This window comes from Lepisosteus oculatus, chromosome 25, assembly GCF_040954835.1.
Source record: "Lepisosteus oculatus isolate fLepOcu1 chromosome 25, fLepOcu1.hap2, whole genome shotgun sequence".
Lineage (NCBI taxonomy): Eukaryota > Metazoa > Chordata > Actinopteri > Semionotiformes > Lepisosteidae > Lepisosteus > Lepisosteus oculatus.
Window position 1 is genome coordinate 3,005,433 of NC_090720.1, and position 27,146 is coordinate 3,032,578.

Below are 27,146 nucleotides of genomic sequence, written 5' to 3' on the forward strand. Positions count from 1 at the left end.
GAAGTGGGGCAAAAAAACAGTGAAAAGTTCAAATGGATATTATGTCAATTAAGGGCTAAATTATGTAACAGAGCTCAGATGGAACAAAAACGGGTATGAGGAACCCCAGGTTTAAGACAGTGTAACTTGAGTACTCTCATTGTTGTTTCGTGCATCATTCGCAATTGCCTTTCCAAAAATAATAATGGAAGGACATTCGAGTCTGAAAACTCTAATCTAATTTCACAGAATAAAGTGGGGGTGTTTGAAATCTGCCAAGTGACGTTCTGTCAGAATCTTCCGTCAGAAGACAGAGACACGGAAGGGCAGCCACACCCCAATCTTCAATTTCTGAAGACTAATGTAGAGAACTTCCAATTCATGTTTTTGTCACGTTGACAGACTCCAAAACAAAGATTGCATAGCAAGACAAACATTTTAAGTGAGAAAACAATGTAAGAAAAGTACATCTAAATTTCACTGACAATTGATGCAACCAGGCTGCGGTATAATATCACTAGTACTACACATACCAAGGTTATTTAGGGGTTAGTTTTGAAGAGGCGTTTTGAAGTTTTAAAATACTGTACTTGCTACTGTCTTCTGTGAGCCTGGCATGAATGAATACTTGCCCATTGTGCAATTTACTAACACATAGCAAAAACCTTAGTTTTCACCCCTCCAGAAATTGACATTTTAAAGAAAAACAAGAAATACAAATTCTGCTCATTCTTTTAATAAAATGCTCTGAAAGAAATTAGATTCTATTTTCAGTACTAATATCTACTAGGATATGACAATTAGAAAAGTCAAATGAATTTAAGAGGCTCCATTCTGTGACAAGATCCTAAAACTCCCCCAACACACACAAAAGAAATCCGGTTGACTCTCTTGGCTCATTTTTGGGGGACAAATTTCTCGGACAAGTGTCCTAAATATTCAAACCACAACACACCGGAGTACAAACACTGAATCAGACTCCATGAGTAATACACAGTTCTGCTCTGCAGTGTCCAGTGTCTTCTATTAAAAAACAGGCAGTCAATTCGTAGTGGAAGTATGAAAGAACAAGATTCACATGACAACAGGTGTAAAGAGGTACATTTTTCATCTCTTTTAAAGAGGTCTGTCAGTTTTGGGGCAGTTTTGTTTTTTACATTTCAGGGTGTTATCTGAGAAGCCCAGCAGCCCTAGTATTTATCCTGGAAGTCTGAAGAAAAACAAGCACTGCAGCAAGATGTGTTGTGTTGTCCAGAAACAGGCTGGAAGAAAAATGCCGCCTTCACCGTCTTCACTGAAGTTAAAATTTCAGCTTGAGATTGAGAAAAGAGTACAGAAGTCTTAAATACAGTGTTAAAAAATCCAAGACCTGAGGATAAATGATCAAATGATCTTGACAATTCATTCCATTTCTTCTGACACTATTACTGGCTTTCAAGTGCCAGGCTGAAGTTGGTTATCCCATTTGGAATAACTTACCCATGATATTGAGAAGAAAACTAGACTGGAGACAATCAAGACTCCTCCGCTACCCATTTATGGCAGTTTTAACTCCTCTCTTTTTTTCCTCACACCTCAGAAAGTTAACGGACACATGGATCAGGCACCTCTTAACAACAAAAATAATACCAAAATTTGAGAGTAAAGACAAAATGCGAAAAGCAAAGTAACCTGTGGAGGAGGGAACTGAAAACTGGGCAACTTCAACTAAATTAACTAAAGCGCATCTGGATTTTTTAATATAAAAGAATGTTTCACAGAAAAAAGAGTTCAATTTGTTACAAAAAATACAATTTACAGTTGTAGCACTTACAATTACATCCTCTTTAACCGAGACTACTTCAGATAAACCAAAAAAGAATGACTTTTCAGATTCGGCAGGTCAGAAGACATCTGCTGTGGTTGTGACAGACTGCTGTGCTGGTGTAACTCATACTTTCTCCAGCTCCAGTTAGTCGCCATTTGTGAGAAAATATGGCTGCAAGAGATCTTTCATTTTATTATTTTAGATAAAAAATGAAAGATATGGTACTCAACTATTTTCTATAAGATCTACCAATCATTAATGATACAATATATACAAATTGTAAAATATTTTATGGTCAACAGCATCTGCATACAGTTACTTAAATAACTTGCACCCCACTCTGTTTAAAATATATGCACTACAACACTACACTGCACTACAATTAAGTTTATCTAAGAAACATTAATTGTATTCATTTAAATAAATATATTAGTAAAGTAAGGTAATATTAAGCAGGTCTGTATGGTCCTTAAATGATATCTGCATTGTCCAATGACGAATTGAACAAAAGACTACGCAAACCTATGAGGACAGTATTGTTTAGCTATGGTTATGGCAAGACAGGTCTGCAGCAGGTGTTTCTAAATCACAAAAAGCATTCTATTGCAACATTAATAAACCTTAAGATATGAAACTCTCCCATCACAAATAGTCATTCTAAAATGCTTTCTTTGCCTTACTATGTCAGAGATATGTGTATTATGAGCTACAAGTATACAAACAAAATGTGAAGAATACTTTTATTACAAGAATACTACCACTTAGGCTGTATGCCCTTAAAGTGCATACATCTTCTACAGAACTGAAATAATCATGTACCAGAAAGTTTAATGGTACATACAAGATTTTACTACTGTAAAAGGCTAACAAAGTCCAACCTCAGGCCTCAGGGTTCTCCCAAAGTGTGAAACAGACCTCTAGTCATTTAGAATTGTACAGTAAACCTTGTTTAAGAAATACAGAGTGGCGGATAAACATTTTGATTTCTGCAGTAAGATGTGGAAAGATTTAAACCGCTGCCTCATCGCGTTTCTAACTTTCAGGTTTGCCTTGTGTGTGACTGGGTTGTTTCGCCAGATATTGTCATTTGGTTTGACATATCAAATGTCTTAAAATTAAACGACCTGCTGCAAAAATCTATGCATCATGTGCTAACTTGATACATGGCTTTTTTAAAATACTTTCACCTTGGACCAAGGGTCCTGTTTACAAGGAATTTCTTTAAAAATAACTAATTAGGCGAAGTTTTTTTCAGAATGTGCAAAATAACACCATATAAACAGATACAAATGTGATGGTGACATTTTCAGATGGAAGTACAGTATATTAAAAATATTTTTAAGGCACTATATTTTATTTTATTGCCGGAAGTCTCTCTCATTCTAAAGCTTTTCTTAAATATGTAGTATTCCGTTCTCAGACAACAAATACAGTAAAAATTAAGCAGTCTTTAAGATGTGTCACCCTCAAACAATTCTTTTAGAAACAAATGCAGTAATTATTCCTTCATCTGTACTTTAAAAGTACTTCAAGATTATGTGACCATGTATTTATAGTCCGTGCACAAGCAGCAAAAGTGATCCGAAAGGATCTTAAAAAAAAACCAAGATCCTTTCTACTGTGACTTTCTGCTGGTTCTGGTACAAGACAGTCCTCCTTGTTTAACAAGTGCTCGCTTCAAAACTCCTCCTCCTCTGAAATTAAATGGTTCTGTTTCTTCCTGACATTCCAGTGTAAACATTGTGCAAGGCTCTCAAACCAGTCATTCACAGGATCCCTGAAGCAGATGGAAGGAACTGGGAAACAGGAGGTAGTGATGGTGATACTAAACCGCAAAAGACAGGAAAAAAAATGGATTTAATAGGTATGCAAATAAAATACAAGCCAGTCAAACATTACAGTTTGTGACCCGTACCATCAAGTTGTTACACAGGTTATTTTCTTTTAAAAGGTGTGTTTTTGTCACCTAAAGAAGGGAGAAGCATGCCTCCAGACTGCTTTGCTACTGTACTAACAAGTGGAATTGTTCAAATAGAAAATCCATTTTTCCAATGCCCATTTTTCCAAACCCAGTTTTGGAGAGTGACGTGCATGAGACCCACATATCTCTTGTTCTGGTCTGCTGCTGAACCCCAGAGGACTGAGAAACCCTTCTTCTGGTTTAAAATAAGCCAGATATTGCTTTGCTTGGCACTGCCTGGCATCTCTGCTCACATTCCCAGTTTTGCAGTGTCACTGAAGACGGGACACAGTTTCCCCAGGATCTCCAGGGATGACACCGTGTCACCTTTTGTCTGTTCCATTGATAGTTTGGATCAAGTCATCACTGATCCAAAAGTGTCTTTTACCACAAAATACACCTCAGAACTGAACTGCTTTCCCCAAATGTGCCTCTATAGATTCATTTTTTAAAACTTTGACTCATAATGTGGTGATCTGAAGCCCAAGAAGGTTCCTCGATAACCCTAGCGATTCAGCACGTAACCATCGACAGTGTTCAAGCAACTCCTAGTCTCAGTCTCCTTCAGGTTTTTCGGTTTCAGCCAGTTCAGGTTCAACTTGTGGCCCTTTAAATATGCTTTGTTAAAGTGCTTCGAGACGGTAAGTAAATTCTATGCATTAGCTCCTTCAATTGTCTGAGATCAAATCTGAGCAATGCGGTGGAGTGCAGGGGAAGCAGCTTGGGCAGTTCTGCTTTAAGGGAAGCTGTGAAGTCCCTCATGTCAGCAGTGCTACTCAAGCCAATGTCCCTTCACAGGCACTCTTTCGGAAGCAAAAACAAGTTTTGAAGCCATCTTGACGGGAAAGGCCGGGGACCCACCTGTCTCCGTGGCAGATTTCCTGACGCTTCCTCCCGTCAAAGGAAACCCAGGCGGTGTTTCGAGCCTCCGGGGAGAGCATGATCTGAGCACCGAAAAACAGAAAAACCGCTCAAATCTTGGCAGCTCGCGGAGAATCGACACCTCGTGCATCAGCGGCCGGTGGAGACGGCCACCGTTTCCACGGGCACGGGACCGGCTGGTAGCCTCGTACCTTGAGCTCCACTCCCGCCGGAACCACGATGGGCCGGAAGGAAAGGGAGTGAGGGCAGATGGGCGTGATCATGATGGCCGGCACGTTGGGGTGGATCATGGAGGCTCCTGCCGCCACGGCGTAGGCCGTGCTTCCGGTGGGGGTGGAGACGATCACGCCTGGCGGGGGAGAGGACAGCGCAGGGCTGAAACAATCAAACGCACCGCCGCAGGACGGATTTCCAAACCGCGTGGGACGGACGGCACGCCCCATCACACTTCTGGTCGCACGCGAGGTCAGGCTAGCAGATACGAAGCCGTCCGTGTCTGCAGCTCTGTTGCGGGGTTCGTTTCACAGCCTTGTTATCTCAGCATCAAGGTTTCTCCTTTTCAAAGGTCAGGTTTACTTAAAGACTTAATCAGATACCCTTTCCTTTCAGGGCATTTTCCACCAAGGGTATTGATCACCCTCTTTTTTTACCATACACACAGATTCTAAGTAAAGAAAACCGTGGTCTAATAGAAAGATTATCTTAACAGGAACTTGTTACATTATAACCAAATGAAACTTGAGAACACCATGTAGCATGCAGATAGCCAAACAACAGCCAGGAAGTCACACTCTAAAATTACAGAAGTGGTTAACCCACACAGAATTGTGTAATGCTATCAATACTGGGAAACGCTGGGAGGAGCTGGTGGGGTGAGTTACACTGCTGCACGTATTCGATGGATTGTCTGTCCTGTATCATACACCTGCCATGCTGTACTTTTCCCAACACAATGAGAACTGTACTGCATATCAACAGCCCTGCCAGTGATCAGAGTTCAAGATGACTATTCAGATCTTTCTACTTGATAACAACAGGCTTTTATATAAAGTGCAAATTCACTGCAGGGTTCGTTTTTTATTCCTGTCTCTTTGTCTCTGTAGGTAGTAACCTACCTATGTGTACACTAGACATACATGAAATAAAAGCACATTTAATCAGTTATTAAGACATTTAATCAAGGAGGCAATCAGAAGACACCTTGTCAAAATGTTACACTACAAAGCTTACTCTGGATTGCAGAGCACTCCTTTTCTGCATGTTCTGTAACAATGTTTATTCTGCTTAAAAGTGAAAAACATAACTACGACTCTTTTTATAAACACACCCTAAAATTCTAATAGTCTCTTATGTCTAACTGCATTCCAGTGATACTGTGCCAGTGGGCATGTCTTTGTTTTAACAAGCAAATTAATCTGTGACACCAGGTAATTCATACTCTGGTACTGGATGTAGGACAGTTTAAGGTTGGTACTTCTTAAAAAATGTGATTTCAAACTGCATTGAATAAAACTGATAACAATACAGAACAAGAAATTTAAACATTCCAGAGTTGCAAAATAATTTTACTAATACCATTCAAATAGACATTCTCTTGATTAGGGATTGTGTATCAATTCATAAATCCCTTAATGCATTGTCTTGGCTTTTCTAAAAACCACTGTTTGCTTTTTAAGGAAATGATTTTATTACATTTACAGTAAAACTCCAGGAACTAAAAATAGGTAAATCATTATGCTCCAATTTGCTTTTTGGGAATGGTTGACATATTTTTATTAAGGAACACTGTAAATCTGGTTTCTTTTCCATTTCTTTAATTTTGCTAGAGGTCACAACCTGCACTGAAAGCTGGTAGTGTTAAACAAGAGCTCAGTACCTCGGAACCAAGCCTGTTCAGAGATTCTGAGCAAAAGAAGCAGTCAGGAATGATCTTGATGAGACAGGAGGTTTCAAATGAGGCGAGCAGGACAACAACAAGGACTCAGAGAGGCCCTCATGCAGACCGCAGGGGAAAATAAGTCTGTGCTTTGGAAACGCGGAGGACAACCCACCATCTCCCTGCACTGTGGTGATGAGGTGTCCGTCCAGGAACAGGTCAACGTTGGAGAGGTAGGAGGAGGGTCCTCGGTCCACCACCACTTCATTCAGTACCTGGGCGGGACAAGGCCAGACAGGAGGTGTTGAGACAACACTTAGCCTGGGGGAACCGTGTGAGGCGGCAGGGAATTCAGTCACCGACTGGCAGGTTCTCCAACTTCAGGCTACACAAGGCTTACCCACTACACACAAACTCCTTGTCAATCCACACTTTTTTTCAACACATCTTAACAACTCGGAGCAAAAGAAAAAAAGCACAACAGGAACCAACTCAGGTTTATGGAAGCTAAGTCCCAAACAATATATTATCTTACATGCTGTAAGGATACTGTAAAAAAAAAGTGTTACAGTGTTAAATGTGTGATTTAGTACAGCTCGGATTTTAGTTTAAAACAGAACAAAAAAAACAACAGGTGGCTCATGGAACAGGTTTTGAAGAGAAGAAAAGGCATGTGGCCATGCAACAAAACACAAGCTTTCACAATCACAGAGGTTTCTTAGCTATGTTGTTATTCCCTGCCTTAACAAATGAAATCTCTCTCTGTGTGTCATGTCCCAGCTGGGAGGGAAACAGGCCCAGCGCAGCACTGCTCACACAAGACACATCCCCCAGATCATGCAGCGCTGAGGCCAGGACACGACACTGATCTCCTTACTCACAGTGACACTGCACTTTGCAGCGCCAGAATCATGTTAGCAGTGAGGCCAGTGAGGACAATAGCGATTAATAAGGATGCCAGCACACCCAAGTAGAAATGTACATCCAGGAGTGGAATTACTGTATGTTTGCTCTAGTAATCGCTGTAGTATAAAAGCAAGCATTAAAAAAAACAAAGCACGCCTTTAAAACAGAATCGTTGATGATTGTTATCCTTAAAGCAAATTCTGATTTGATCTTTTATTTAGAAATTCAACACTTATTCATAAATGTGGCTTATGTACTTTCTTTGTGCTTCCGTCTTTCTTGTCCCGTCATCGGCTGTCTAAGGTCCTTGGACACTGTGATCAACAGTGAAATTACACCATGCTCTTCTGTCAACTGAATCTGCGCTCACTATTGACTCTGAAATGGGGAAAATGCACTATAGGAATGCAAATCAAACAGCTGGCTTTCATCACACTGCTGTATGCTTCAAAACATAAGTCACTTTTTTAATTTCTGAAGATTTCTTGTATCTGTATACCCGACAAAATCGGGAATCAGCTCTCAAACACACTGACCTGAGCCTTCCTATTGAGAATGTTAATTTGCCTCCAGCCAGAACGGTAAACATATATATTTCTGTTCGTTCCCCCACACGTCTAAGTCACCTTTTTGCTTGACGTCTGCCTCTTTCTGAAGGTGTGAACTGTTTTTCTGTGCCGCAGAGGAAGTGCTTTGGGCTGCGACTGACCTGATATTGCACGGCTCTCCTGGTGGCCTCCACGTCTCCATTGGTCAGGATGAGGCCTTTCGTGTCCACCCCAGCCTGAACCGAGGTCCTCTTCTCCCCATGCTCCTTGACAACCCAGACCTTCAGCCTGCTGCGCAGAACAATAGCAGCATTGCCTAAGCAGACAAAACACGGCTTTAGAATCTGCCGACCTGCACCCCTTTTGGTGAAACTACTGGAACATGCAATTGCTTGCTGCAATGTGCAGTTCCTGGGAAACAATCATGGTGTTCAGCAATCAAGCCCCAGTAACTATACTTCGTTATTTTAAGTTAAATGAATTGTAAATAGAAAAGCCATTAAAATGCGACCAAGCATGAGTCCAAACCATTCATGTTTCACTAGGATGATCGGACGTGCTCAGATTGTGAAGAAGAAGACCGATCTTCTACATCTACATTCTAAACATGAAGAAGGGAACTGAATTTGGTATCACTGCCGTTAGAACGTTCCGAAATCCCACTTTTTTAAGCCTTAAGGTTTCTTCCACCACCTCACCTTCAATGATCTGCGTGACCTGAGATTGGTAAGAATCGAAGTTGAAGGGCGTCAGGAAGCCCAGGGAACCCAGGTGGAAGGCCATCACGGGGGGGACGCTCTCCTGCAACACAAGCACACAGACACCGGCATCAGTGCAGCTGCTAGGATCACACGCCTGGAGCCCACAGAGACGCTCCGCACATGAAACTGTGCACTGGTCTTCCTCCACAAGGATCATGCTTATTAGGAGTACTGCCAACACAATAAAAGGAGCTCCATTCCAAAGCAAAAAGACAACCTCTGTGGCAATCAGTGCATGGCTGTCTTAAGGAGCAAGAACCAGGCTTCCAAAGCCTTCTCTAGCCAAAGGAGTTCCCCCATCCCAGTCTGGAGCCTGGAGCCAAGGGACAGTGCAGTTCAATCCCTGAGCCCCTGGCCTGACATCACAACCTGACCTGAAGACGTCCTGTTGGAAGAATGGGATCAGACTGGCTCCAGACAATTCAAAACGTCAAACGCCCCTGTCCTGTTTCTGAATACCCATGCTGTGCAGATGAGTGGTGCTAATATTCGAGTCATGCATTATGGGTTACCCAGTAACTATGGAATCATTAATGGGAGTAAAAGGAAGGCTGATTCCTTCTGTTAATGATACTTCGTCCAAAAGGTTACCAAAATTATACACCAAATAACTTGGAAAGTACATCGGCAGACAGATCTGTAGTGACACAAAACAATCCAAACAAATGTAAATGAGGAAATATTTACCTGGAACAACGAGGAAGCATACAGCAAGGTCCCATCTCCTCCCAGACAAATGATAAAATCCACCCGATCCGAAATATCATCGTAGTCTGAAACAGGTGAAGAATTTTCTAAGCCAAACTCGCAACATTGAAACCCAGCTGGTTATCACAACACATCACTTAACAAGTGCAAGTGTGTTTAGCGAGGTGGATGTGGATTTGCTGTAATAGATAAATTAAAAAAAGGTTTAGTGGAGACAGTTTCTGAGATGGTGGAGAACAGCATGGTTATCCTATTGGGTTTTGAAATTTCTTGATAGCTCTATAGATTTCCATGCAACACTTATAGAAGTTGTTTATGACCTCAATGATGGAAGTGAAAAATACAGTATTCTTAATTTGAATGTTTCCTTGTTTGAATCTAGATGCTTATCTCTGTCCTATGTCTGTAACTACATTCTGAACTCCCCCTGAGGGGAAATTATAAGGCGCGTCTTGGCCAGGTCGCCAGGCTGCATACACAGCGGGGATATTTCTTCATTCTTCGTATCTTGCCCACCTTCTCTGAAAGTGCAGAACTTCTTTTTCACCGCAACAAAACTGTCATCGCCTGCAATGGCCGGGTCTTCTAGTACCTTCCTCTCCACGTAAACAATCATGCCTTTCACCTAAAGGAGACCAGGGGAATCATGCAGCTGAGGCAGCAACAAAGAGCAAAGTCACCAATTGAGATGATGACTTCACAGTTGAGGTTTCATTCAGTTTATAAAAAAGACTGTACGCAATGTCAGGCCAGTTAATGCCATCTCTTAGGAAAGAGGAAAAGGGACTCTTTTCTTACCTCTGTCAGAAATATGCAGAGCTCCTTGAAAGGCTGCAGCAAACTGGCATCTCGAATCTTCTTAATGACAAGGACACTTTTAGGAGGCTTGTTCCACGTTAACCGCTGGCTTGCTGGGTCCTGAATGTGCCTGAAATCAAAGCACACAAAACCAATGAAGAACATTCTGTTCAAATAATACAGATTCAGAAAATAAATTAGTGGCGGTTTCTGATGTAGATCAGACAAGAAGCACCGCTATGTCCTACTACAGGAACTGAAGCACGCTTTCCAAACCAGCGAGACTGAAACGGTACGGTCTACTGCACTTCAGGACAGTTGTGCGTACGTACAATAAGTGCATGAACCACTCCAATTAAAAAAAACGGCAGTCCGGAGTGTTGAAGCTTCTCACAGCAACTATCCCGACACTCCAGAAGAGTGTCTCAGCCCTGCACCGATCAGCCTGCCGGGGAGGGAATTTGCACAGATCAGGCTGCTGAGCTGGCACTGCTTACGAGATCTGAAATTAAGAGTCTGCATTACCAAGGCAGGTTTTAGCAACGGCCAAAAAAAAAAGAGGACAGGGAACTCTAGGAAATCTGAATCGCATAACACTCACTCCCTTTATTCAAATCACGCCTTACGTGATCGATGCACAGCCATCAAAAACTTAATTTTTGCATTTGCAAATATTTTATCGTCTTCAATAAAATGAGACGATAACGATCTGCAACACAGAATGGAAAAAAGGAAACTATAACTACTGTATTTACAAATGACATCACTGAAATTATTCTGCGACTTCAGACTTAGGTAGAATACACCACAGTCATCTACAGTTAAGCATTTATCGTGTGAAGATATAGAATATGCCACCTGCTCTGGGCGTTTCATACTGTGCCTCAGTTAACTATGACATCTTTGTAGCCTGCTTGAATGGAAAGGGTTTCTTAGCATGGTGAATTTACCTACGATCAGCATTGTACTTTCAGACAGAGATGCCACAACACAGCATTCCCATTTCACAAAAGTAGTACTCTGTCATATGAGCTAAACCTTTGTAATTTTTTATGGTGCACATTCTGATTTTCTAATTTGCAATGCCAAGGAGTGACATTAGATTTATAGACACATTACATTAAACCAAGACCTTCCAAGTTAGACATGATAAGAATCTGCCGTGGTTTACAGTATGAAAAAAGTCAGGATTATATAAGGATAATATTTTTGTCTCCCTTTAATCTTGGCATTCTGAAGCATCAAATTAAGAGTTTATTACTGAGGTTTGTAACAGATCAGGAGGAATGTCTTACATAGACAGTACTATTTGTCCCAGACTTAATAATTAACAAGGTTAATAATGGGGTTTATTGTATGTGAAAGATGGTCACAAAAATAAGATATCATACCAATATAGGTTTACAAAAAACTCTTTGTCCGCGAGTTATAAAGCAAAATGCATCAAACTGAAGCATAGAGATTCAAAATTATACGCTATTAAAATGTGACCACTTTTTGAATACAAACCAGAAAAAGTCATTTTGGGGGATTTCTTTCCACCTTCACTCTCAAGCACTCAAATGCTGTAATTCATATAAATTTAACTCCCTCACAACATGGCAAAGACCCTTTCTTTTAGTGAAATTTATTACAAATCATTTATTTAGCTTTGTTTTCAATCTCCAGCACATAAACGGGTGTACGTGAGCCTATGGAGACCGTTCTTACATTTCAGCAAATGTTAGTTTGAATTTCACTGTTGAGTACGCCTTGGAGAGTTCCCAGATGATGCTAGTCTTCAATACGTTCTCAACATGCATGCCGATTTCTAATCCATTTGCAATGCACTGCTTAGTGCTGATCGGACACAGTAGTAGAAATCATCTGTATTTAATCCTGAATATTAAAAGGCACAGATAAGATTAAGACAATCATCTGCATACAATCAAAACTGATAATAGTACCTGTGAAGTCTGTCCAAAAGTCTGTCTAAATCAATAAGTGACATTCCTGTTGCTATGACTTTCAAACTCACTTGTAAAGCCAGAGGCATTAAAAGACAAAACCTAGTCAATTTGGAAGACTACAGTCTGTAGCATTGGGTCTTCTTCTAATCTGCCTGTGCAGTTGCAGCTTCAAGTTTCACATACTTCCTCTGAAGCAGAAAGTTATGAAAACAAGGTTGCTTCCTTTTTCCGATAACCCCCTAGAGAAAAAGGTAAATCTGATGTACAATACATTAAAACAACATATCTCAATGTGACTGACTGCAGAATCTAGCGAAGTACCTTAGGCATGCTTTAACCTACTGTACGTGACTACCTACACTTCCTATTTTTCAATCTTGACATGCATGGATTACTGCAGCTAATTTCAGATCTTCCAGCGGTAATCAGTCTGACATGCAAAGCACTTTAACTGTTAATGTACACTTTTCATACTTCTGTTGAAACTGCTCTGACAAAGTATTCCACTCTAGGAGCTGAAAGACAAAATTAAACAGCATCATTTTCTTGATCTGCCTAAAGGAAAAGAAATACGCACACAGCTCCTTACTTCCAGCCTGCTACGTCTGTGCAAGTGCCCCCCAAATTGCTTCACGTATCTGCTCATTTTTGCGAATGTCTTAGGAGCTGCCCAGAGCTACCGCGGTTAACAGACCACAATGTCAAGTAGAACTGTAAAGACTGATATGATTGTGGACCATCAGGCATGGAAGAGCTGCCTACACCCATACAGTACAGAAACAAATCTGGAGCAATTCTATCTTAGTTGTTGTTTTTTTTACTCAGAAAACATGCACCATACTGTTTCTGCACAGTGAAAGTGCCACCTGTGGTTCACTCCAGTGGGCACGTGAAAACCCCAGCTCACCATTTCTGCACCGTGTTGCCATTTTTGGCTCCTGCAACATCCAGCTGGACAAACTCTGTGATCTTCATGGTCTTCTGCATGTGAGGAGCGTCTTCCAGCAGAAAGCAAGACCGCAGAGGCACTTTTCTCGAACTTCAGCACCCACGTCATTAATTTTTCTGCTGGCAAAAAGCCTTACGATTACCTCGCTGGTTTGCTCTCAACCTCACGCCCCGAAGGAAATGTCAAAGACGACGGCAGCCCTCTTCACTCACTGAGTTACCGAAGTATTTGCTTCCCATATTACCAATTTTTGTCACTTTGCAAAAGAGACAAAAATATATCTTAAGCTGTTCCTTTATTTCCTTGGAAAAATGACATAAAACAAAAAACCTTCATTGCTCCCAAAAGAAGAAAATTTACATCTATAGTCCCTAAATATATAATTTTGGAAAACTCTCATGTCACTGCTGCTCCAGACTACTTTGTGGCTAGCTGTTGTGACCTGCTCCCTGCCTTTCTCTGATCTCTGTTTTGACCCGGCAGATCTCTCTCTAAATCCCTACAGCTCATTCTGTCACGAACCAGCTCTCAAGTCTGAAGTCAAACTTCCACCCATGATTATATCACAGCTCCGCCTGGCTATTCACCCTACTGGCTGCTTGCCTGATTACGTCAGAGCTTCAAGGAAGTGAAAATGGATTTTCCCAGCCCTTCACTTTGTGAACAAAAGAAATTCACCCCCAGTTTTTTCATAAGTGGGGGGGTAACATAATTACAGGCTACCGGGTGTGGAGTTAGGATACATGATGGCTTGTGACGGGCTTTTTGGATATCAGCTGATTATTAGAGATAAGAGCACACATCTTTTATTGTTGCCTAAAAGAGGTAAGAAAGCAAGCCCTTCTGCTTACTCACCTATATTGCAGCAATTCAAACACAAATTAGGAAAGGAAGGGCCTTTCCCACAAGCCTGCTAATTCTGCTTTTGCTTCCTTAGAGCTTTGAAACATCACGGTGAAGAAACCTCTGCTGTTGTTTTTTCCGTCTTTCACCACTGCTTTTTTTCTGCATGGCTCTGAACATCCAAGCATTAGTTTCTTAAAATACAGAAGTTTTCTTTCTGAAGAGTTCAATCATGTTATTTCCAGGAATATTTTCAGTCACCCTTTGACAAGACCTTGACAATAATAAACAAATCAAATCTTCCACTCCTATCCAAAGAAAAGTGAATATTTAAATAAGTTTATAAAGGCTGTGCTCTTTTGCATTTCAAAAGCAGAGGCAGGCGGGTTAAACAGTGTCTTTGACAGATTCCATAAAACCAAGCTTGCTGACAACACGGCTATCTTTCTGTTTTTACACCCTGGTTTTCAGGAATGATATCTCAGAGGTTTCTGAGGGTGGGGTTGCAATCAAAAGGACATAATAAAAAATGGACTTCTCATCCCGGCAGAGTTTCATAACTGTTCAATGACAGAAAACAAGTACCATCATTTGAAAAGGCATTTGGTGGAACCCATAAATCACAGAGATCAAGAAAGTCTGGCCTGTTGTAGATGTTGAGCCATAAGATAGATAAAGCAAAAACACAGCTGGTGAAATAGCAGCAAGCCCAAAGACGAAGTGTAAGACGGGTTTTCTGGGTAGTTCATAAGTCAGTTAACTTCAATTAATTATACTGAAACATGAATTATACTGAAGTCCCATAAAACAACGAAAGTCTTTATTTATTTTTATTGGTAAATAAATATATACATTAGTTGAATATTCTTTCTAACCAAAGATAACAATTTATCTGATAAGGCTACCCCGAATCCTCTGTGCCTATAGATATAGATGATTGCATGATTCTCAAATTTTCTTTGTGATAAAAGACTCTGGACCACAGACGACAAGCAGACGTCCCATTCTGTCGGCCAGAAGTTCCATCATTAAATTAGGCTCCACATATCTTCAGCACGACCTATCGGCAACACACGCACCCCTGACAGTGATCTTCAGCTTCAATAAATGGAAAAGGTCATTTGTTCAAGCGCACATCCAATAAAATTATTATTTAAGAACACACCTTGTCAGAAATTCAACCGAAACACACACACCAGGGGTAACAGTTATTTATTTTTGTTTTGTAGCTGTCTGATGTTTCCAGTGATTATCCAAGCTAAAAGTGACACGCACCTCTGAATGAAGGGAAATGATCACAATTAGCAAGAAGAAGTCGCAGAGCTAGAGTTTTTTCCCCGCACACAAACATACAAGCTCGTGTGAACCTCCACCCCTCCAGCAAGCCCTGTCTTACACTGCATGTTGCCCTGGTCTCCTGTCTTAGCATTGACCTCTCCCAGCGTGGTTACTAACACAACCTGTTTTCAGCCCTTCACACGGGCTTGTGTCTGTGACACATGGGTATGACAAGCAAAGGAGTGAAATGTGAGCCGAGCACTGAAGAGCAATCTGTTATCATCATGTTTCTATAATGGTTTCAGCAAATGAAAAGTTGACAGCTCTTGAGAAAGAAAGCTCTGCGTTTCTTTTGTACTCAACTAGATTTGGCCAAAACAAACTGACACTTAAGCTTGCTAAATTTTCATTCGACAGGTATTAAACTGTGGTTTCCAGATTAAGTCCTGTTTTAGGTCGAAACACCAACTCTAGCCAGTCATAAATTCCAAACGCTGGGCATTGTTTTTGGAATTCTATTTCATAAAAGGAAAAATTCCCTGACAAAACAGCAAAGCATCTTCACGAGGTGGGCTTATGCAGCTTTATTCCAGGCCTTCGTCTTCCACTGTAGGAGTGCATACGAATTTGAAAGCTATGCAAGATGAAATACTCTCATTAGTGTTTTAAGGTTAAAAACGGCAACGTGACAGAGTGCAGCAAGAACTGCTCAGGAGCCATGTAGCACTACTGCTAATGTCTTATGTCTTAGCTTAATGTCTAAGCAGATTTTCTCTGGCCTCAGGTTAGAAGAGCCGTGCGAGATGAAGATGGAAAAACATGCCTCAAACAGGATCCAATACAAAACATGAAAAAGATTGTTTTTTTTTTAAAAAAAGGTACAAACGTCTGACTTTTGGACTTGTAAACGGCAGCAGCACCATAAAATCAGTTCACGTAAAGTAAATGCTTCCAACTATAGTGGACTAGGCAAGCTTGGTTTTTAACTAGAATGACCTTTTTAACTTTTTTTTTTAAAGTTTAAAAAGGCTGCGACTGAAGCTTCCACTGACAGCCTTGAAAAACACCTCACAAACCTCGTCTGAGTAATTCTGAAAGCCCTCTCAGCTATGCAAGACACTATGCATTCATGTGTAACTTTTCTTTCCTTTTAAATTTAGAACGGGCAATTTTGTTTCTGCGATGTCCGCCCATTTTGGAACCGCCAGCTGTGCGTTTTTCAGATGCCCACGCTCCATGCCCCTCACCCACAGTGCCTCACACAGGGGAGAATGAGGAAGCACATACAGACTCCTCCAAACCGCCCATCTACAAGCCTTTCGACCTTTAACACACCGACCGGAGACACGCCCCTCACCAGTTCAGCGCTCAAGAGCTCCTGGGTGACTGATCCCACCCAATCCTTTACAGTTCTGCAGTACGGTATAAAAAAAAGCAAATGCACTTGTCTGGGAAGGACAGAGACCAGCTAAAACTGCTAAAAGGAAACTGCATTGGTGGAAACTGCTTACTCACATCACCGTTTTAGGGTTTTGCAGCATGCAGGCTTTTGGTCCAAATTTGGTCACCGGACTTGGTCCATGCAGAGATCGTGTCCTCCTGTGAACAAAAAAAGAGAAACAATAATCTCTTGACAAATGAAGCACCTCATGCAAATGCAGAAGCTCATGCCTTGTTGCACATGATGCACCTCGAGAAGGACTCACAAGATTCTACTCCTAATTCCACAGATTCCGCTCCACACAAATCCACTGCGATGTTTCGTTACATGTAAAACACTGCTTTCTTAAACCACTAACGGGAGCCAAGGTCAATTTTACAAACAGGCTGGCCTCCCCAGGCAAGCAGAATCCGCGCATTGAAAACTGCTACTCTGTGGTTCAGAATGCAGGCTGTGCAGAATACATGCACAGGGCAGTGGAGTCTCGCTGTTCTCTTACACGTCTGTGGCTTTGCTTCTAACACGCGTGCAAGAGTCAAAGAACAACTGGCAAGCCCACTCAATCCTACTGCAGCTTTTAGAATGAACAATCTCCAAATGTTGCTTCAACAAAACCCCCCTTAGTATTTAGCATGGGGGTGATTTCCTTTCAATCTGCACTTAAGGCCTGATGGCACAGTCTGCATCTCCGCTGACTGCTGCACAACCTCAGCCCGGTTGAAATGAACACTGCCTCATGCAGGCAGCGGACAGTGCAGTTATCGGGGGACAGTGAGCTTTATCTCCAGCTGTTTGCGAAATAAAAGCTCTGAGATTGCACCCACTGTGCGAAGCCGCAGAGGACAGACCATAACAGTGTGGTTACAGGTTAATTCACAGATGTGGGGGAAAAGAAAAAGGAAAATCAAAGCCTTCATAACCTTCATCACCGGAAGCACAAACTCCTCCTCTGTGCAATCTTTCTTATATCGTTTTGTGGTCCAAAAATCAAACAAAGAGAACACTTTTGCGATAGTCTATCATGGTACAGGAATTCTGCAGCACTTTTGAAAGTGATGTCATACATACACTTTTTCAAACGCTGCAACTCAGAGGCACATTTCCAACCACACATACCCTGGCATGTTTTAAGAGTATTTGGAGTTGTTGGGCTAGAGCTCTCTGGGTCTTTGTTTTGTTTCAACAGCTCCTTTAATGCAGACTGTAATTATAACTCCATCCAAGAAGGACTACATTAAGGTAATTAAATCATAGGTTTTTAATGCTACCTCATATCGTGGCTTTAAAGGCAATCAATTCAAAGCACTTCTCCTGTAAGAGGATTACCATCGTTTTCTGACCACAGAGGGCCTGTCTGGTGCACAGCGCACTTTCAGAGTGCAGATGGCAGTGAAGAGCCAGGTGCAGACCGACAACAAACAACTATCCGCCTCCGGCTTCATTTACAAAACAGCATAGCAAGTGTCGGAAATATGGTAATGAAGTGCGCTTGAAAGGCTCTTTTCTCTGTCGGTTTTACAACACACCCATTTGAATTCAAAACGGTCTGTATTTAGCAAAGCCCCTGAAATGTCACCTTTCATTTAAGGGCAAATTAAAATCTCTCCAAAGTAAGATCCCTCCTGATTTAAACAGCAGAAATTCCATATTCTACACCTTGCTGCAAATCTACAAGCAGTATTTGTTACTTCCAGGGATACCAACTCCTCACTAAAGCTAGCTCTCTATGTACCTATACTGGATCCCTCAAGTGGCTCTTTTATTGGGGTCATGTGATCAGGCTTTGCAAATCCTATTAGCAGCCTGGCTCTAACAGTTCACCATCTGTTCCAGACTTGTTTTCAGATTAACAGTTTCGAACAACAATAATACAAGGTAATAAGGCTACTGGGAATTACGACTTGCAACCAAAAAGGTCTGCAACCATTTTCCTTTCTAAATCTTCCCAGCTCACGTCATGTCCATGATTTACACAGAAAGCACAGAAATAGGATAAAAAAAGAGCGACACTGGATTGCCCCTGCTGGAAGGGAAAATGCTCTCTTCTCAAAGGTGTTAAGATTACAATGCAGTACCCTTACACCCTACTTCGGACACACAGACACCAGACAACGCTAGCAATACTAGAAAATAGCAATACGTGGAGAAATTCACTGATTTATTCAGTGTATTATCACTGTGTTAATGCATATAATAAATTTCAGTTTATTTGTCATATGCACAAATGCAATGAAATGCTTATTTACCGACATGCTCCGATATAAAGGCTGCAGTTCAGCCTTACTAAAGATATCTGGTTTCAGGTTTGAGACTGCAAGGTGGCACTATAGCTGTGCTACCAGCAGGACATAGTATAGTTAGTCTTGCTCCCTAAGTACCACAGTAAAATGCTCACATTGATTTTTTTAAGCCAAACCTATTCATTACTTTCACATTCTGAGCAAAGCGTGGGTAACCTAGGGATTTCACATAACTGTGGATATGCAACATTTACATTTTTGCTGTATGAAAAATAATTTTCATGCTAAAATGACTACTACTGCCTTCAAACACATTACATTTACTAACCTTAACACAACCCTAGAGGTTTTAACAGGTAAAGAATTTTTCACATCGTTGAGCCCCCCGAGGCACTGATTAGTCAGGCTTAAGTTCATCCGCAACTGCGTGCAGTCAGTGTGGCAATGCTGTACCTGCCTGCGAGTTCCCAGCAGTCCAGGAGACGAGTTAGCCCAGTTACTGCAGCCATGCGCTCTGTAGCTGTCCCCACCGGAAAAGAATGTTCCTACGCTGCCGCCAGACCCCCTCAAATGGTAAAAACTCTCATCCTGGCTTTTCCTTTCAACATCTCTCCAGTGTATGTGGTGGTGAAATCACTGAAATACCAGTAAGCGTGACTGCAATAGGTTATCCACATTCACTGTGGTTTTTCAGTTCCTTAAACATAAGACAGGGAAATAGGCCTTTCAGAAAGTGTGAGAGCATTCACCCCTGCTAGTTCATCACAAGATGGTCTTTGAACAGGCTTAAAACTGACATCTTTGTGTGCTGCCTTACTGGGCCTGTCGTAAGTGGCATGGGGTTTGCGCGGCTGCCTCATAGGCTCAGGGTTCAATTCCATCCTGTCTCACTGAGCTGGCATGTTCTCTCCAGGTTAAGGTTTGCATTGAGTGTCTCCACACACCCAGAGACAGAGACATGCAGGTGAGCCCCCTTCAGAGGCGGGGGGTGGCCTGGTATCATCGGTACTGGATACGTGGCTAAAACAGAACCAAAGGACCATGATAGGCCTCCTTTCCCTTGTAGCCTTTCTTATGATAAGATGAATAAATCGGGGGTATCTGGCAATGTGAGGGCGTGCCACATGTCTTGTTCGTGTGAACACACAGGAACTGCAACACGTTGTGAAGTCGGTGTCAGCTCACGCTACACGGCCTCTCGGCGGGGGTCTTCGCCGATAAACCTCTCGGCGGTTGGCACGCTGGGCTTCCCCCCTGCACTCCCAGTCGCAGTCCACCACCTCTGAGAGGAGCGTTACTGGGAGCTGCTTCTCGCAGGAAACAGCAGGATTGCCACACCGCACGACTCTTACATAACCGGCGCACACAATGAGGAGCTCACAGACCGAGCTGGCACAAGGAGGGAGCAGGGCCTGCTGGGGAGGGAGCACCCGCAGGGCGCAGGGGGCGGCGGCCTCACCTGAAGTCCGAGGAGCTGCCCAGAGCTGGCGAGGCGGACAGGCTGCGTGATTTGGGCCTCCCCCGGATGGGGTTCCCGCGGCCGGGCTGCTCCCCGCCATCGCAGGCCGTGCAGCAGTAGCCCGCCGGCTCCAGGCCAGGCCCCGCGCCTCTCCGCGACGCCGCCGCCGCTTCCTTGTCAGTGTCCATTTCCTCACACGGCTCTCAGCGCACAACCTTCCGGGAGAAACAGGACAGAAGCCGCGGATCAAGACTGCGGACACCACCCCCCACATGCACACTGGAGTGGGGGTGGCCATGCTCTTGTGCAACATGTCGGCCAAGCCTAGTCCCCGAGGAGGCACCCAGATGAACTCACTGACCTCTGAGGGAGGGGCAAGCGAAGGCTCTTTTATGCCTCATGGATCTCATGCTGGAACTAAACGTATTCGAGAAAACTGATCTATCAGATTCACAGCAGATTGGAAGTGGCTTTGTGGGAGCTCTCAGGAGGGGAAACGGCATCTTAACGTTTAGAACTGCTGCCTCGCAGCAACAAGATCCAGATTTGGGCGCCTGTCTTGGTGCCTGACTGCATGGAGTTCGCATGTTCCCCCTGAGACTCCACCGGTATTCTTAGGGAATTTTGGATTCCTTCCACGTCCCAGGACAGGTTTATTTGGCTACTCTAAATGTTCACGAGCGAGAGAGCTGGGGATCCCACCTCTTTACTGAGCGCTCTTCATGGTGCTCTTTTTCAAAGGACATGAGCAGAGGAACCTAGCTGCACTGGTGGAGACCAGCTGAGCCCCTGCCCTCCCACTGAGGACACCAGGAGTTACTCTTGAGCTGAACTGACATACACTGATGTGCCCCGATTCCCAGCAAGAGGAGTCTGGGTTTAGAAATCATTTCTACTCTTTACAAGGCAGTAAGTAGTTAGAGCTCTTGACTTCCAATTAATTTTCCAGCTGCCTTCCTCCCTTCCAATAGTGTCACCAAGTCTCCAGTGGATCCTAACTTAGAGAAAAGCATTCACTGTCACTCTGAATTGAGAATGATTGTTTATTATCATTTATAAACATTATAACTGTCATTACTGTGATTACACAATTATGTACATACATCTACAACCTGTCAAAAAGAGTACTTGTCTAGATGTGTTGCATAACCACCGACAATAACTATACCACCTACAAAACACATTCAGTTAGGCTGAAACTGGAAAACAACAGGACTGAAATGCGAGGTAGATGGGTCCCAGGGTAGTTTGTCAGCGTCATTTGGAAACCGTGCTTCAGAGGACCCGAGAAAGAAAAATAGCAGTCGAGATGTTCAGTACTGAGAGGCTCACCTGGTTTCGGAGTTCAAAACGGTTCAAAATGAACATAGAAAACAAAGAAGCCCTACAGCACTGCAGGGGAGGGTTTCACAGAGCTTTCCCACAAGGCAGGGTTGGGAAGCATGTGTCAAGACATTTATCATGTCATTCGTTTTAAGCTTCATTCCACACCAACACAACCTGAAATGTGACATTTTGCTGGCCGTCCTCTGCCTGAAAAACCCACCTGGGGCGTTTCAGAAATGCAATTTATTTCTTTGCCAGGTCACAGCTCAAAGGGACAGTTTACAAAGTACTGTACCTGTCACATTGATCTGAAAACATGAGTTTGAACTCTCCTTCCAACCCCAAGAAATTAAAAACTGCTGGAAAAACTCCACTCTGTTTAGGACTACGTGATATTTTCTTCACCAAATATGACCGTAAGCCATGCTCAAACACATGACAACTGTCGTGTCAAAAATCCTCCAGCAAGCCAAAATCTGTAGAGAGCAATGTGGTCCTGCAACTGGGCCGAAAGTCCTGGCCACTATCTAGCTCATAAACCTCACATTCCTTGTAGAAGCTTCACTCCAATGGCAAATTCTTAAAAGATTTTATCTATAGATACACTTTCCACCATTCTCACACTGGTATGTATTTTGTGACAGCAAAGTTTGCTTTTCTTACATCTCACAGGGTTCAAATGCCCGAAGACTTGCCAGAAGAATTTGTAGTACTCTCGATAACAGTAGTCACTACAAAAATAATTAAATATAATTACAAATAATTAAATGAAAAAGAAAATATTTTTTAAAAAACTGGCTTAACAGTCCAAAAACTGCCATTGTCCTTCTTCGCATTATAATGTGACTCACGAAATTCATTTTCTCACAAACACAAAGGAGACCTACTCTACACTGCAGGCAGAAGTCTTTGTCTCCTTGGTATTATATCAAACATGATCAAGGAAAAACATCTCTGTATGAATGTAGGATGGAAAAGATAGTCACAAAAGACAACAATTGAAACTGACCTGTATAGTTTTATTATAAAGGAACAAGTAATAGGTTTATTCCATGCTGAAAAAAAGAAGAAAGAGAACACAACGTTTCGGCCGTGGAGCCTTCTTCAGGTTGCTCACACCTGAAGAAGGCTCCACGGCCGAAACGTTGTGTTCTCTTTCTTCTTTTTTTCAGCATGGAATAAACCTATTACTTGTTCCTTTGCAGCCTACGCATGCTGACGCAGCTACCCACCTGAACTACTAGTTTTATTATAATTTGAATTGATTTTCATCTCACCAAGAAAGCAGGCTGTAATTTAAAATGCAGCCTTTTTGAATGTTCATAGATGCTTTAAACCTTTAGATTTTTTTCTTGGTCAGAAAACACAACTGTAAGAAGCATACGGACTTGGACTTGAGCTGCCCTCTGTGTCATACTGTGGGCTGAACGAGTTCAGTGTTTACATTCTTATTTTGATTGAGAATGGAATGCTTTCTATTGTTACAAAATTAGCACAAATAAGTGAAAGATCTGAACTTGAGGTTTAGTACAGCAGCTCAGGTCAGGTCTCCTCTCCCTGCTATAATACCTCACTGCCCATGAGACAAACAAAACCTCTCGCAAATTCATCCAGATTATTTAAGAATAAAAAAACTGACCTTTATAGGGGTGACTGATATGATTTAAAGACTTTTTAGTGACATACACTGTAGACCTAGGTATTTAGATCTGTATATGGCAGTTTTAGATATATAGTTCAGGTGGGTATGTATTTTTATATGTATACACAGCATATTTTAGGATGAGAGCCACACCCAAGATGTAACAACATTCCTTGTGAACAAAGTTACATTTTTTGGTTCATTAATTCCAGTGTAGTGTTTTAACTCCAGTGTTTATTTGTGATAATACACACTGGCAATTAATACAGATAATGGTCTAGGCACTGCAATGATCCTTTCCATTATTGTTTTAATCTTCTTTAGCAGTCCTGAGGCAGCTAGGATCATTATACAGCTTTCTCTTTGCACGTTTAGGAAATTAATAACACAGACACAACGGCATGTAAAACATAAAACTGTCCCCACCTTTCAAGGCTATTCCTGTGCAGCAGACACAAAGCATGTGCACTTGGCTCAGGGTAACAGTGAAATGAGCTTTGAACTTGAAGTCAGATGGGCAGAAATGTCAGAAGCTAAAAATTAAACACATTTTTGCATTTCTCATGAAACCCATGACCAGCGCTGAAAAATCACAAATGCCAATTACTGCTCGTTCACGGAGAAGAAAAAAATTCCTCAACTCAAACCACCTAGACATTACAGTCCACTACACTGTACAAACACTGGCTCATCACTGCTGCCCCTGAGGGGCTGTACATTTTTCAGACTAACTATGACACAGCACAATTCTCCAAAGATAAAAGTCTGCCCAGTCCAAGGACAGCGTTGAACTGGGCTTCTCATTTCTACAGTTCCTACAGTTCAGTGGGGAATTCAGAATAAACTCAAAGCTAAGAATACTTGAGTTGTCATTGCTATCCTTATCCATAAGCTTCCTTCCTTTTAAATGAGCATTAAGGAGCTCATGCCACACAGAGCTTCAAAAACCCACTCAGCTTAATGGAGCAGACTGCTCCTATCAAGGGGAAGACGACTGCCAAAGTGATTTGCTGCCTTGAATTAAAAAAACAATTAACACAGGGCGCCGAACTCCGAACTGTAAGGCTGTAAATTAAATCCAAGGTGAGACACTGCGACTGCTCCAGGAAAATAACCAGCTATCCAAATTTGTGCAAATGTAAGTAGTTTGGATAAAGCTTCAGACAAATTAGTAAGTAGTCAAAACGAGTCAATCCGACTTTGAACGACACACGACAAAGGAAAATTAAGATGTCAGCATCTTTATAAAATATTCAAAAACATTTTGCACATTTATCAGAAGGACTTACAATATATTAAGGCCCAGAACATCCACAAATGAAACTAAAACCTTACCTTTATATTGAATAAACATAAAACCCATCCAAAGCGATAACACTACTGCAACGACGAAAGAGATTTCTCTCGTTTCGGAGACTGCAAACATCCAGTCCTATAAGGTACACGTCAAGGCTACCTTGTAAAAGTACTGGACTTAACTCCTCACCTCACACACAGGAGCAGGTAAATCATTGAGCCCTTGTATAGAAATCAGACTTTGCGTTGCGAAACTTTCTTAACATTTTTTTAATGCGTTTCGAAGATATGGTAAGCTATTGTCACAGTAACTCCAAACCCCCGTTTAACAGTTTGCTCTCGGTTTCTCTACAATTCATAGGACAATCTGAACAGCCATCAGCCTTAATATTGTACTGTGCCATTGTCGGAATTAACACTAGAAGCATCGAAGATAAAATGGATATCTACACTGTAGACCGATCTTGTAAGTTGGCGTTACCTGTTTTTTTTTGTGCTACAGTGTTGTTCGAGCACTGCAATAGCTCTGGATCAAAGCCTCTCCATCGGCAACACAGTATATCGCTCCTACTTTCAAACTGTCTCCATTGTAATTATATCATCCGCCTTTTCCCTTCGCACGGAACTGGCGAGACTCTGAAGGCAGCCGGTGACAACAACGCATGCTCCGGGCCGACGCGATTCCGAGACGCCTTTACGCAATCCGGGGCCCCGGAGCTTCGCGCTCTAGGCCGCCTGCCGATTCCGCGGGCGCCGTTCGCGTTGCGTACGCAACCAGCGTCCCGTCCCGACCCAGACTCCAGCATCCCGCCGACCGCCGCGCTCCGCCGTACGCAGAATACCGACACTCACACGCACAGCCCAAGAATGAGGCGCGTTCCGGGACGAGCCCCAGTCAGGAAAGGCAAAGCCTATGTTACACTGCCATCTGGTGGAGAGACTGAGGAAACTGCAAGTAAGAAGTAGGAGCTCCGAAATACTCCGACTTCTTTTGCCTGTTGCGCTTGTATACATCAAGGAACATAAAACGGTATCTGTTCATGCATTGCACACATTAAATATCATGATTAAGAATTCATAACCGTTTTCAAACAAAAGGCTTCAACCCCAACGCTGCTGTTGCACAATAAGGCTAATTCATGAAATGTCTACAAAAATTAAACGAGTTGGCAATGGCAATAGGAAACGGCACAGAGCGCGATATTTGGATGGGGCGTTTTTCACTTTCCGGCCAGATGAGCATTGGAAACACAGCTGGTGTTCCAATGGGGACGACGCTTTTTTTTTTCAAAGGAAATTCACACAAAAATACATTATAAAAATAAAACCTGGCGCACTGTATGTGTTGTTTTAATAATTATATCTACAAACACGCAGGACTTGCATCCATTTCAGCACTCAATGGCATAGTGGTTTTCAAACGTTTTCATCTCGAGGGTCCGTGGGCGACGTTTTCCTATTTTCTCATGCAGAACTGGTCTTTAGAAACTTGAGAGACCATCGGTCCGTATTAGCAGTTACTTACGTCTGCGCCTTATCATTGGGAACACAAGGTGGCGTTCAACCGCCTTTCTAAACGGGAAGATGGTTTGTAATCACCTGTGCCTGCTGTCTCCTTCAGTACATCCGCACACCAGGGGTCTCCGCGTTCCTTGTTCAGAATATTTTTACAGCATCATTAAAAAACAAAATGCATTAGACGAACTTCCTACTAATCGAAGATGTTATATCCGTTCGCTCTTGGAAGTTGTTAATTCTTAAATTTGGGTAAGTAATGCGGTGCGTTTTGCATTCTCCCCTAGTTTACATACGCTTCTGTTTGGTCAGTGAAAAAATGAACCCAGAACGCGGTAATAAAAGATATTTTGCACGCACATACAAATCTGAATATTCAGAACAAGAGGCGGTCAGGCCTCACTACTACTGCTTCCCAGAATTGAGAACGATATAGGGAAGTTTTGTTTTTTCCAGATAGGTTTGGTGCCAGCGGGCGCACAGCAGCAACGCCTGGCGAATCTGCTGATCACCCGATCACCAAGATCGATATCCTGAGGCGCACGCTCAGCAAATTACACGAACTCACCCCGCCGGCCGCCAGCGCAGCACCCCTTCCACTCATCGCCCGGGAAAAAGGCAGCCATCTCGGAGCTAGGCCAGCTCACGAAAGCGCCACTTTCAAAATCATAGGTGGAAAACGCAACCCCATCAGAGAAGGAAGTCACCCAAATCACTGGGTGAAACCACCACCCCCTCCCATCCCCGCATCCAGCAGCGAACTTGGCAAATTCTGGTTTTGATCTCGACCCGACTCCGTCAACTCAATGATCACTCGCTGTTATCGAATATTATGCAAGTCGTTCTTCTTCTCTTTTTTTTTTTTAAATAGAAAAGGCGCACGCATTTGCACTTCAGTCTTTGAAAGCGGTCCCGGCTGTGCTGCTGGATTGCGAGGGAGCGGGACAGGAGAAAGGCGTGTTGAGTCATGATGGGGATGATGT

General features: G+C 42.5%; 1 protein-coding gene across 8 annotated transcripts; it reads right to left on the bottom strand.

Annotated features, from left to right (window-relative positions):
* Positions 1 to 699: 699 nt before the first annotated feature.
* nadka (NAD kinase a) lies at positions 700 to 26,852 on the bottom strand. Of its 8 annotated transcripts, none has more exons than XM_015337031.2 (12): positions 26,732 to 26,852; positions 20,385 to 20,599; positions 16,760 to 16,843; positions 10,226 to 10,355; positions 9,944 to 10,052; positions 9,407 to 9,492; positions 8,657 to 8,759; positions 8,120 to 8,274; positions 6,680 to 6,779; positions 4,820 to 4,977; positions 4,608 to 4,690; positions 700 to 3,611 (listed from the first exon to the last, which is right to left on the bottom strand). In XM_015337031.2, exons 2-12 carry the CDS (start codon positions 20,570 to 20,572, stop codon positions 3,464 to 3,466), a joined length of 1,344 nt encoding a protein of 447 aa, XP_015192517.2. In that variant the 5' UTR covers positions 20,573 to 20,599; positions 26,732 to 26,852; the 3' UTR covers positions 700 to 3,463. The 8 variants fall into 8 exon arrangements, with proteins under 8 accessions (XP_015192517.2, XP_006642141.2, XP_015192518.2 ...); XM_006642078.3 differs by lacking the exon at positions 26,732 to 26,852 and adding an exon at positions 25,130 to 25,333; XM_015337032.2 differs by lacking the exon at positions 26,732 to 26,852 and adding an exon at positions 24,688 to 24,798.
* Positions 26,853 to 27,146: the final 294 nt, after the last annotated feature.

What these genes read in the sequence shown, in the direction of transcription:
- nadka (XM_015337031.2), bottom strand. Translation starts at nt 20,572, where the DNA reads ATGGACACTGACAAGGAAGCGGCGGCGGCGTCGCGGAGAGGCGCGGGG. An exon ending in GTTCTGCACTTTCAGAGAAG is followed by an intron (nt 9,493 to 9,943) that starts GTGGGCAAGATA and finishes CACCTGTTTCAG; the next exon opens with ACTACGATGATATTTCGGAT. An exon ending in CACCACAGTGCAGGGAGATG is followed by an intron (nt 4,978 to 6,679) that starts GTGGGTTGTCCT and finishes CTCCCCCGCCAG; the next exon opens with GCGTGATCGTCTCCACCCCC.